The sequence below is a fragment of the Rhinichthys klamathensis genome, unplaced genomic scaffold, assembly GCF_029890125.1.
Source record: "Rhinichthys klamathensis goyatoka isolate OS25496 unplaced genomic scaffold, OSU_Roscu_1.1 h1tg000358l_1, whole genome shotgun sequence".
In the NCBI taxonomy this organism is placed as follows: Eukaryota; Metazoa; Chordata; class Actinopteri; order Cypriniformes; family Leuciscidae; genus Rhinichthys; species Rhinichthys klamathensis.
Genome location: NW_026606867.1, coordinates 1,703,178 through 1,715,786, shown reverse-complemented (window position 1 = coordinate 1,715,786; position 12,609 = coordinate 1,703,178). Strand labels below are relative to the sequence as shown.

Genomic DNA, 12,609 nt, shown 5'->3' with positions numbered 1-12,609 from the left:
GTACATGCACTTTTACAAGTTGATTGTACTGAAATGTGTGTTGGCAGTGCCTGTACAGAAACAACATAAAATGATAAAAATCCATCCAGTGTTTTTGTTTTAATCTCCTTATATGTTTTTCCCTGCCTCAAATCAAGCCGTTCGACCGTGTGACGTCACACGATCGGACGCCCCTCCCGCGATTGTTGATTGACAGCCGGGTTTCAACACAGACCCGCCCTCGCTCGTGAGCCAGCTGTCAATCATAGTCTGCGCGGCGCGGACCGGCGCGGTCATTGTTGATATGCTGGAGCTGTCTATGAGCAGAATGGCGTCTAAGCGATTGTTGTGTTCTGTTCTTGGGTGCAATAAGGAACACAGCAGTCATTTTAATGTTCCTAAATCCGAACCGCTGAAGACGCAGTGGCTGAGTTTGTTTTCAAAGGGAATATTCCCCACGAGCAACGTCAATGCTTTCATATTTGCGCGAATCATTTCACACACCATCCTGCTTATAAACGAGGAGGGTCAATATAAAGCTGGTTTTGCTAAGAAGCTGCTCCTGGACTGGTACCAACTATTCGTGTTCCTGCTGAACCTCCAAAATAACTGAAGTGAGTGTAACGTTTTATTAATCTTTAATATTTCTATTAATCTTTGCAAATCACTAGATACACGCTTCACAATGAATGCGTCTAAGGTTTACACTCAGGGTACATTACGGCATGTTTTCTATGTACGACGTTCTCAATATAATTCATAATCCCACGTCTATAATGAACAAGGCGTTATGGTTATTGTGTTACAAACATAGAGATTACAAACGGTGTAGACAGAACAGAGAGGCGGGGTGAGCAAAGCTCATTATCATTTAAAGTCATATGCACTGAAACGGCGTGCTGAAAACAGAGCTGTTTTTGACCAGGTAAAATAAGTGTTTTCTTACAATACTAATGAGAATTTTTTATTAAAGTATATTACAAAGTTTTAATTTAGACTCTAAAGAATCATATTAGCTTGTACAAAAATGGCATTATATGACCCCTTTAAGGACTTCAGCACAGTGGCTGGACCCCTTACCTCTCTTGCACGTAAGAACGTGTCACGGATTCCCTGGAATGAGAGTGCCATTCTCGCCTTTAATCACCTAAAACAACGGTTCGCCACAGTGCCCATCCTGCATCATCCTAACCCTGAACTGCCTTTCATAGTGGAAGTGGATGCCTCTAACACGGGATTAGGTGCCATCCTCTCAAAACGGCAAGGTTCTCCACCCAAGTTGTATCCGTGCGCCTACTACTCCAAGAAACTCAACTCGGCGGAGCGGAATAACGATGTAGGAGATTGAGAATTACTGGCAATGAAAGCTGCATTTGAAGAGTGGCGGCACTGGCTAGAGGGAGCCTCCCATCCTTTCACTGTACTCACGGACCACAGGAACCTAGAGTACCTCTGTATGGCAAAGTGATTGAATCCCCGACAAGCCAGGTGGTCTCTATTCTTCTCTCGGTTTCAATTCACGGTTACTTACCGTCCCGGTTCAAAGAACACTAAGGCTGATTCCCTGTCCCGACAGTTCGACTCTGAAGTGACCTCACAGCCTCCAGAAACAGTCCTGAACCCTGACCTCGTCCTCGGTCCCATCCAGTGGGATATTGAAATAGAGCTCGACCAGGCCAATGCCAATGTGGAAGTTCCTCCAGAGTGTCCTCACAATAAAGTCCATGTCCCCGAAGCCCTCCGGGGAAAGGTCCTGGAACATGTGCACTCACTCCCCAGCTCTGGTCACCCGGGCATCACAGCTACCATTCAACTCCTTCAGAATCGCTACTGGTGGTCCACGTTGATCCATGATGCCACCAAGTTCGTACAGCAGTGTCAGAACTGCAACACACAGAAGTCATCTCGACTACTGCCCGCCGGTCTTCTCCATCCTCTGCCGATCCCGCAACGTCCCTGGTCATATATAGCCATTGATTTTATCACTGATTTACCTCCCTCTAATGGTCACACCACCATTCTCACAGTAATAGACCGCTTTTCCTAAGCATGCCGCCTCATTCCACTCCACAAACTACCCACTGCGTTACAGACTGCAGAACACCTCTGCAATCTGGTCTTTAGATTTTATGGACTGCCTGAGGACATTGTGTCGGACAGGGGCCCTCAGTTCACCTCTCGTGTCTGGGCGGCATTCTTTCAGATGCTTCAAGTTAACGTGAGCCTCACGTCCGGGTACCATCCCCAATCCGTTCCTACTGTCACCTGCACCAAGAGGATTGGAGTCGATATCTAATGTGGGCAGAGTATGCCCAAAACTCTATCCGCAAGCACTCCATTGGTATGACTCCCTTCCAGTGTGTTCTCGGATTTCAGCCACCCCTGTTTCCTTGGTCCGGTGAGCCCACAAATGTCCCTTCTGTGGATGACTGATTAAAACGCAGTGAGGAAACCTGGAACCTGGCTCACCGTCACCTCCAACGAGCTCTAAACCGCAGCAAGAAACAGGCCGACTGCCACCGCCGTACTAACCCAGAGTACCAACCAGGCCAATGGGTATGGCTTTCTTCTCGGGACCTTTGTCTCAGACTCCCATGTAAAAAACTCAGTCCGAGGTTTGTGGGCCCTTTTAAAATCATCCGCCAGGTCACTCCAGTGTCCTATCGTCTCGCTCTACCTAATCATCTTCGCATCTCCCCCACATTCCATGCCTCGCTGCTCAAACCGGCCACGCCCCCCACAGAGGAGGAAGAAAGGGAGTCCGTAGATCTTCCTCCGCAGTCCATCCTTGTGGAGGGTGAAGAAGCCTACCGTGTCCACCAACTGCTAAATTCCAGCATCGAGGCGGTCATCTCCAGTATCTAGTCGACTGGGAAGACTTCGGCCCAGAGGAACGGTCATGGGTCAACGCCAATGATATTCTGGACCCCACACTCACTCATGAGTTCCTGGATGCTGTTGGTTTGCTGCCCGACCATCGATCCCCTGCCTGGCTTACTTCACGTTTATGCACGCCCCACTACACTGCTTAAGTTGTTTTGACTCCTGTTAAGCGACTTTAATAAACGTTGTTCCAAATGGACCTGACTCCGACTTCTGAATCACAACAGAAGTCATGATGGAAAAGCAGAACGTCTGGAACAGATGGAATGAATGCAAAGGCAGGCTTGATGCGTGGATGCAAAGGGATTTGTCTATCTTTGGAAGGATTTATTTAACTAAAATGGAAAGTCTCTCTAGGTGTATCTATCCTGCATCTTGTCTATCTATTTCTAATAGAGCTATTAAGACCATTTATCAAATTAATTTCAATTATATATGAAGAAAACGTGTGCACTATATAAAGAGGGCACGACTTATACAAGATTATGAAAATGGTGGATTACAAGCCTTTGACTTCTATTGTATAAATGGTATGTTGAAGGTCAAATGGCTTAAACATTTTATAACAAATGAAAATAGTTTCTGGTTTTGCATTCCCAGAGGTATATTTAGACAATTGGGTGGAATTAATTTTCTATTGAGATGTGATTATATTGTTTCCAGACTGCCGATAAAAATTATCTTCCTTTCACCAGCAGATTTTGTTATATTGGAAGTTATTATATAACCACAACTTTTCTCCACATAAAATCCCAATATGGAACAATAGATTTATTGTTTCTAAATATAAGTCTCTATGTGTTCTTGAGTGGCTTGAAAAAGGTATTTGGTCAGTTCTTCATTTGATAGATGAAGTGCTAAATATAATTTACAATGTGAACGCAAACATTTTGAGCGTGTCTTAAATGCCATTCCAAAAAGTTTTATAAATCTTGTACAAAACACTTCTGTCAACATGCCTAATGGATCTTGTGAACTTCCATCCATTCTCTTCAATGGTAATGATCTCAGAGCAATGATTCCCAACAAACTTATCCGCTCTTGTTTCAATTCTATATTATATCCGATGCTTCTGTATAATAACTGTGTTTTGCAATCTTATGATAAACAAACTATTAAAAAATTGCGAACACAGTATTTTAGCTTTCCAGTGGCTCCTAAAGCTAAGGAAACTCATTTTAAAATATTAAATGGAGTATACCCGTCAAGTGAATTTTTAAGAGAACGGTTTAATTTTGAAGAAAATACCTGTACTTGTTGTTGAGTTGACATAAAGACAACTGATCATCTTTTTTTTCTTGTGTTTCTTCAAATGCTTTTTGGGAAAATATGTCTTATTGGTTGGAATCAAAGATTCACTCACTGCCCACTTTTGCTAGGAAACATATTATGTTTGGAATGCTGTTGGACGAGAAAAGAAATTAATTTTTTTATTAATGTAATGTTGATACTGGGCAAATTTTTCATTCATAAGTCCAAATGTATGAAGACGAAACCTTATTTTTCTGTATTTAAAAGAGACTTGATTTGTAATTTCTTTCCAGCGTTGGAATATATGAAGAGTAAAAAGGCCCAGAAATTGACTGGAATAATAAGAGACCTTGAGCTCTTAAAAGAGGAATAAAGAGACCCCTTTGTATTTGTATTTGCTTTGCTTAATACTCATTTACCTGTATTTACCAATGCCATTGTAGATGTATATTCTGTTTTTGTTCTGTTCTTGATGTAAAAAAAAAAAAAAATTGACTTCATTTTTCTCCGTTGAAGTCTATGGGGTCGCTGTGTCCATTTCTTTTACTGTCTATGATTTCACGCAGCCTATATTTTGAAATCGAAAGCGAGGCTCCGGTGGGAAGTAAACCGGAAATCCCGTTTCCTTGGTTAACACACGAGAATGAACCTCATTGGTTCTTGCCAAGGGGGTAATCCATCAGCCAGGAGTTGAAGCTGCCTCCGGGGGCCACCATTGTAGCTGGCTATCACCTGCTGTTAGCATCCCATTGACTCCCATTCATTTTGGCGTCACTTTGACAGCGAATGACTTTACATCTGAGGCGTCCAAAGACTCCATTTGTCCATTATTTATTTCTAAAGAAAAACGACAATGTATAAAAGGCTCCATTACTTTGCATCTTACGTTATGGCCCCGTAGAAGCCATTCTTGTAAAAATAGGCTAACGATTGCATCATAACCATGGGACGCTCTGTCGCACAGTAGAGAAATTACCGTATAGACAGAAGTAGAAGCTCGTAGGCAATCGTTTACTGTCTATGAGGCAATCGGGTGGACATGGAGGCATAAAGTCAAGGGAGAAGCCCATAGATAGAGAGTTCATAAAAGCAACGGGACAAAATATTTCAACAACAGATTTTTTTCAGATTTCAATTCAGATTTGTCCCGGCACAGCTACTAGAAGGTCAGAACGGTTGCTCACGTGACAACTACGTCGTCAAGCTCAGTTTGAGCCTGCGCAGAACGCTTGGCTATCAGGAAGTGAGTGCCCATGTTGGGCTTCAACTCTCTCCGTTGAAATCAACGGGGTCGCTGTGTCCATTTCTTTTACTGTCTATGGTTCTTGCACATTTTTCGCACATGCCGACGACATTCATGTGACCTGTGATGGCAAAATGAGTCGCCGAGCAAATTTTCAACTTCAATTGTTATTTTCACATTCTCTTTTAAAAAAAAACTTCAAAATGATGTAGGCTATGTATGATATGTTGGAATCAGACAAGAAAATTCATAAGCTGTTTGAAGTCAATTTTGAGCAGGGGCGGATTTGGTGATTTGGGGGCAACAGGCAAAATATAGGAATGGGGCCCTTTAACACATTTACCTGGATCATTCCTGAGGTTTTCTCTATTGTGATGCTCGCTGCTGCACAGCGGTGTCCCATTATAGGCCTAGTTGTCAAATTTTCTAAGTTTTTCATGTAGTCTACATGTTATAAAGGCTTTTTTTTTCTTGTTTTAGACCCCGAAATAGCAACAGACTATATGTTAAATCACACATGGAACTATTAGGCTACGAGGGTACGAGCTAACTGGTTGGGGTGTGGCTTAGAATTGTCATTTCATAATTTTCACCCTAGTGCAATTCACGTTTAAACAGGTTATAACAGCGTAGGTTGGACACTAGGTGTTGCTTTGGGGTAATTTTTCCCTGCTCAACTCCCAATAACACAATAACGCAAAGCTGTCATTCTAAACTTTAAAATACACTTATTTTTATTTATTTTAACTACAAATTTAAATGAAAATGAATAAAAACAATGAAAATGAAATATAATTTAACACATTTAACCTTCGGCTGGCTGGATTGAGCGTCCAGCATCAGTAAGCAACCAGTCGTGAATAGGGCCGTATAGAATCTATACAATCATCATGTTTGTAATCCAGGGGATTAAAACGTACAAAATATATTTCAGACCTAGTGGAGTTGGTAACAAATAATAGTAGTAAATGTGTAGGTAACGCTTTAGATTACAGCCCGGAAAGTACTGTGTAATTAAGAGGAATTTACAGAGTAACTTTCAGTAATTATAGTGTACCTAAAGTACTTGCATGTAAGTATAAGGGAACAATATGTAAAGTTTGGGGAATAAAGGGGTAACAACCAGGAGAATTAAAAAAATATTTATACTGTAAGTATTATAGAACTAAGGGTAACTTATATACTATTATGATACAACAATCTTACATTTGGGAGCAATTTAGCGAGAACATACACATTGCTTACCTTTTAGTAATAATTGTATACCAATACATACTTTATAGGCTTTTTAAAAATTACAGGGTACATATCTATGCATTTATACTTTTATTTATTTATTTTATGATAGTAAAAGTGCAGATGTTTAAGTTGGGCTAACATGTTTCAAGGCAAGAAAAGCTAAGACTATTGCAATTTTTTTAAATACTGGGAAATATATCTTGTTTAATGTGGTTACAGGGTAAGTGGTGCTTCTATAATAAATAAAGGTTTCCGAGTCAGTGATATAAGATTGTGTGTATACATTTTTATTGTTACCCTGTAACTACATGGAACAAGGGGGTAAAAAGCACCACTTTAATTTACAGCCCGCAATGTCACACTTACCCTGTAACTACATCGAACAAGGGGGTAACAAGCTACATGAAACAAGAGTATCTTTCCACAATATTTAAGCAAAAGTTGCAATAGTTTTCGTTTTCAGTGTACAGGGTACATCTATGCATTTATAAAGCCTATACAGTATGTACTGGTTCACCATTATTTCAAAAAGGTACGCAGTATATGTTCTTGCTAAATTGATCCCAAATGTAAGATTGTTATATCATAATAGTAGAATAAGTTACCCTTAATACTTACAGTATAAATAATTTTTTAATTCTCCTGGTTGTTACCCCTTTATTCCCCAAACTTAAAATATTGTTCTCTTATACTTATATTGTAAGTACAATATAGGTACACTATAATTACCGAAGGTTACGCTGTAAAATTGCTTTAATTACGCAGTACTTTCCGGGCTGTAATCTAAAGCGTTACCGATATGTTTGATTAAATCTGAGAGCTGGATCACTCCTCCATAGGCTTCTTAAGGGATCGAAACTGACCGTCCCAAAAGTTATGAAAGACATTGTTAAAATACTCCGAGTGACTACAGTGGCTCAATCTTAAGTTTATCAAGCGACGAGAATACTTTTTGTGCGCAAAAAAACAACAACAAAATAACGACTTTATTCAACTAATCATTTCCTTCACTGTTCGGCCGTGATATTTCACGTAGTGAAACTACGCAAAGCTTCTAGGTTGTACGTCTACACTACATTCTAAAGAACCATGCAAACTTTTATGGAGATCGGACCATAGGTGGGGCTATAACTGTTAAAAAGTTGTAAAAATACTGTAGGCCTATTCATGTGGAAAATCACACGAAAAGGCTGAAAATGGCCCTTTCCTGTCTGATTTACGTAGAACTTCACGAAATTAGGTGGCACGTGCGTTACATGATTCTAAAGAAGGGTGCAAACTTTTACAGAGATAAGCCAGAGCTATACATTAAAAAGTTAGAAAAACAACACTAGATTCCCATGATAAATGACCTGAAAGTGCAGAAATGGGGATTTTTCAGTAGTTCAAGCGTGACCTGATGAAAGCCTTTTTTTTATTAGGGGTTGAAGCAGTATGAAACTCTATATTGTAATTGTTAGAATTTCCAAGGATCAGTATTTTTCCCTAAAAGTGATTGGGCAGACCCACCAAACCATAAGTCATAGAGACTTAAAACTTTAAGGGATGGTATGGTACCCACCACCCCGTCTACAACGTCTCCAAGACTTGCCCCAATTTCCAGCATGGTGGCGCTATAGCGACCAAAAGTAACTCCTAAACTGGAGTTGGGCTCTGTCTGTGATTTTATGTAAAAGGATGTGGTGACTGGCCACTTGGTGGCGCTAGAAAAAAACAAAAAACAGCTATAGCTATGCAGTCCGACTGACTTGCAGTGGCATGCAGTGTCTTTGTCCAAGGTGCCGCAATTGTCTACGAGGACATTCGCATATCTCGAAAAGGCTTTAAAGCACTTGAACCCTATTAATACATATATTTCTGTTGTTAAGCTGTTTATGTGAAATTAGGTCATTTAAGCAGTTCAGAAAGTATAGGCCTATATATAACAGTGTAGGCTAATTCATGAACAAATCTAATAACTACATATTATGCAGTAATATATAGGATCACACTGAACAGACAAATATGAAAGATAAGATTATTTATTAACACAGTGCACAGATCAAGGATAAATGATCAAGTCTTATTCTTCAATGGAGCTTCAAATAAAGTATTACAGGCTCGGTGCGGTGGTAATAGACATACATTAGCCAGCACACCGTACAATGGCAGTAAATGCCAGGATTGTATTCACATGTTTGAAGAAAGCTAGATTATTTGAGGAGAATTATTAGAGGCAGGGATTTTATTTTGAGGTCAGTGACAAAAGTTTGAAGAAAGCGGATATGGCACTGCTTGAAAATTAGGCTAGTTTGTGCAATTTCTGTGTCTGTTTTTTTAAGAGATTTCCACAAAGTCACTTGCACACCAGTTCCTCTTCTTTTTCTCTGTACGCCACCTCTAGTGGTCACAGCCAAATAGCTCCTGAGACACCTTGTGCTGCTCAGGCATGATTTTGCCCCTCATCATAATCATGAGACTATCATATATGTAGTAATGATTACCGATGACAACCGTCACACCCTTGGGGCCGCACATTGCAGCATCAATCCTTTTAAATTGTGTTATGCTTCCTTCCCTCACGGGCTTACGTGGGGTGACTTTCAAGTCAACATCATAGATTGTTTGACCTATAGTAGAAAATACAGTGAGATTTCTGTCACTATGACAAAAGCTTGTAGTAAGGATCTACAGTAGGCCTACTTTGAATGTGACAGAACAAGCATTCCAGTGATTATACCTTTGATGACATGAGCAATGTGTTTGTCTGCGCACACAAAGGCAGCATGTACAGGACCCTCAATTCCCAGCACCTCCTTCAGGGGTTTGGGGTAACCCTCTAGGTGTGTGTGTGGCTCTCCAACTTTGTACACAAACACTTGTTTATCCTGTGCATGGAATAGAATATATGAGAAAACATTTTCACAATAGATTAAAATACACCTATAATAAAGCCTGATAAAAAATCAACTGCTGCACAAAAGAACCTTGATCATGTAGAGATGACCTTCATAAGAGAAGACTGCATCCACTTCACTGTGTAGCTCTTTAAAAGCACTCTCAATTGTGTCTGAATGAAACTTATCACCAGTTATGCTGAGGAAGTGGTGCCCTAGGGAAGAGAAACAAAGATTATTATTATTATTGTGTGGGTGTGTGAAATTGCATTTGTTAAAATAGTGGCTTGCAGTTGCATGAGTACATTGGTATACATTTTTAAGAAATAGCACAATAGCAAGAGAGCTTTCGATGGACGAGGACTGTACAATTGGGATTTTGCAATTTATTTTACTTTTATATAAACATTGATTTAATAAACAAAAGATTAAAATTGTGGTCAGTTACATTGTCTGTTTTTGTTCTGCCTATACAAAAAAAGTAATAAATAAAAAAAAATATGCGAACAGCGCATATCTGAGTAACAATTCGCGTTTTTCAAGGAATCAGTTGAATGAGTGATTCAATGACTCACTAATAAAGGCTTCGATCCTGATAGGATTCGATTCTTGCCTCCCAATTCAATTCCTATCCACTCTAAATATTAGCCTGATTAGGTCTTGAATAGGCCTACTATTTATGGCGGATAGTATGCCAAATGAGATGCAGGGTCTGCGTTTTTGAAGGAATCGTGTGAATGAATGATTCTTGACTAGTCACTTGCTGCCATCTACTGGTGTAATGATGTAACCTGAAAAAGAGTCAATAAAATTCTTTGTCCCTGTCTAGACAAAATAACAATAGGAAATTTACCTCTGAAAGCATATACACTGCCATCGTCGTCAGATGTAATAGCATCCAAGTGCACACGGCTGCACTGCTCTCTCTCAATGTGATCATCAGTGCTCTTATCTCCTGAAGGAGACACCAATAGAGACACCTTATAAGACTCCACGTTCTGTTTTTTAATGCATGCTTTCTCAAGCCTTTTAACTTTTCCACACGTGTTACGCTTACCAAAATGTGAGCATTTCATGAAGTAATCACGGCTCTCCTTTGGATATTTGCCATGGACTTCTCCTGTAATGGGGTCAAACTTGGAGAACTGATGTCCATGGAAGCAGTAATAATGACCCATGTAACGGAAGGCTCCTGTGCAGTTGGGCATGCTCTTGAATTCCTTTTCATCAACCTTCTTTGTCTTGATATCGAAGTGGTAGATCTCATCACCTTTGGTGGATTATGAAGGAATTTAAACCTACAAAATCTTCTCAACATACTTACTATCCTTACATGTTTTCCATTATAATTAATCAAAGACATATACTACGATATTACAATACCTTTGAAAAAGATTACGGTGTCATTAGTACAGTCTGGCTTGGGACACTCCACTGCAGCATCCAAGTGGTCAGGAATTCCAGGGAAAACTTCAGAGATCTCTTTGGGATAGCCCTTCTCCAGTTTGTGCTTGTAGTAGCTGAAGACCTTGTGGTCCTTAAATTGTGTTAAAGAAGATGTTAGTTTACTTGTCTGGTGTTGATACATAAAGCAAACATCACAGTGGATTCGACAAATAAATTGCACTTTAGCTAATGTTAAAATTACCAGGAAGAAGAACAGGTGGTCATGGTGGCCTGGACTGTCTTCACAGTGCATGCGAAGTGCAGCATCCACATGTCCCAGATGATGATGGTCGTCCAGCTCAGGGAAGGTTTGATTAGACAGCTCAGCCTTGCCATGGAAACCCTTGAACAAGTGGTCACCTTTGGTCAAAAGTCAAGGTCAGTTAAAGGGCCACTCAAAAAAACAAACAAAAAACGATGATGCAATCCTACATTCACTCTAAAGAAAATTCAAATTTTTATTGTTTACATTGATATATTTATCATTACTTTTTACCATTTTTTTTTTTTCATTTCTCACCCTTGAAGAAATAAGGAACTCCCTCCTCGTTCACAGCGACTGCATCAAACTCCATTCCTGCACAGCGGTCAAGCTTAGCACCATGGTGCAATTCATGCTTATGTCCTTCAGCATGAGGTTTGTCTGAACCTAAAATAATTCATATCATGAAATATGTGTCTTGATGAAATCAGAATGTGCTGATGTTTCACTTTTATTTACTACCCACTTAAGGAAAAATTGTTTACATCTGGTTATTGTCATTGACACAAGACCCACCTTTTTCACCTTTTTTAGCATGACCCTCCTGATGATCCCTGAACACAAATAAACAAATACGTCTACGTTAAAATTAACCATTACAACACACTGTAACAGCGGGCCCTTTTCATTACCCCAAATTATGGAGCCCCTGCAAAATATGTCTAATGATAACATAGTGGTATGTCTCTAAATCAGCTATTAGATTGCTTGTTAATTTGCTTGTTATGTTTGTCAAGTCACTTTTGATGAAAGCTTCTGCTAAATGAAGTGAATTCAAGAATTTATTGAGTTAGAGACCAAGCAGTTAAAGGTGAAAAAAATCGAAATGTTGGTGCACGCGAACACATAAAATCCCACTTCAAACAGACAACCTTTTTTTGCAAAAAAAAGTAGGTATTTTTTATGCTAGGTTAAAGTAATAAACTTGTGATGTATAGCTAATTTTATTCAGTATTTGACTAATTTTAACATTGTACGTATACTGTGTGTTGACGTGTCTGTGTGTACTCACGAGGGAGCAGCAAGGCTCAGCGACAGAGCCAGGCACAGAGTAAGCGTTTGAACGAGCCTCATGGTCAGCAGGGTCCTTTGGTGAGACAGAGCTCAGCTGGAAAAGGTAAAACATAACCTGATGGCCCCAATTTATACACTCCACCAGGGACTGCCTTGCAAGCAAGCTGGAGACAACACATACGCCTCCGTTTGCACAGAGTGTAGGAAGGGACATTCAGTAACTTACGTGCCCACACAAAACAACACGCATACGAAAACACGTTTGCACAATTCCCCACGACTCCCCCATCCACCAGCTGGCCAAGGTACATATGATTTTTTTTTCAAGGAATTTCTGCTGGGGTATTGGGGGTGGTACGGGTAACATGAGTTGCACAATGCAAAAATCCATCCATCGTGAATTAGACTTTGCATTA

General features: G+C 40.0%; 1 protein-coding gene across 1 annotated transcript; it reads right to left on the bottom strand.

The window, feature by feature from the left end:
* Positions 1 to 8,880: 8,880 nt before the first annotated feature.
* hpxa (hemopexin a) lies at positions 8,881 to 12,294 on the bottom strand. Its single transcript, XM_056232977.1, has 10 exons — positions 12,192 to 12,294; positions 11,696 to 11,733; positions 11,438 to 11,560; positions 11,120 to 11,277; positions 10,855 to 11,008; positions 10,529 to 10,741; positions 10,325 to 10,426; positions 9,562 to 9,686; positions 9,315 to 9,462; positions 8,881 to 9,204 (listed from the first exon to the last, which is right to left on the bottom strand). The coding sequence occupies exons 1-10, from the start codon at positions 12,251 to 12,253 to the stop codon at positions 8,975 to 8,977; spliced, it is 1,353 nt and encodes a 450-aa protein (XP_056088952.1). The 5' UTR covers positions 12,254 to 12,294; the 3' UTR covers positions 8,881 to 8,974.
* Between the last annotated feature and the right edge of the window lie 315 nt (positions 12,295 to 12,609).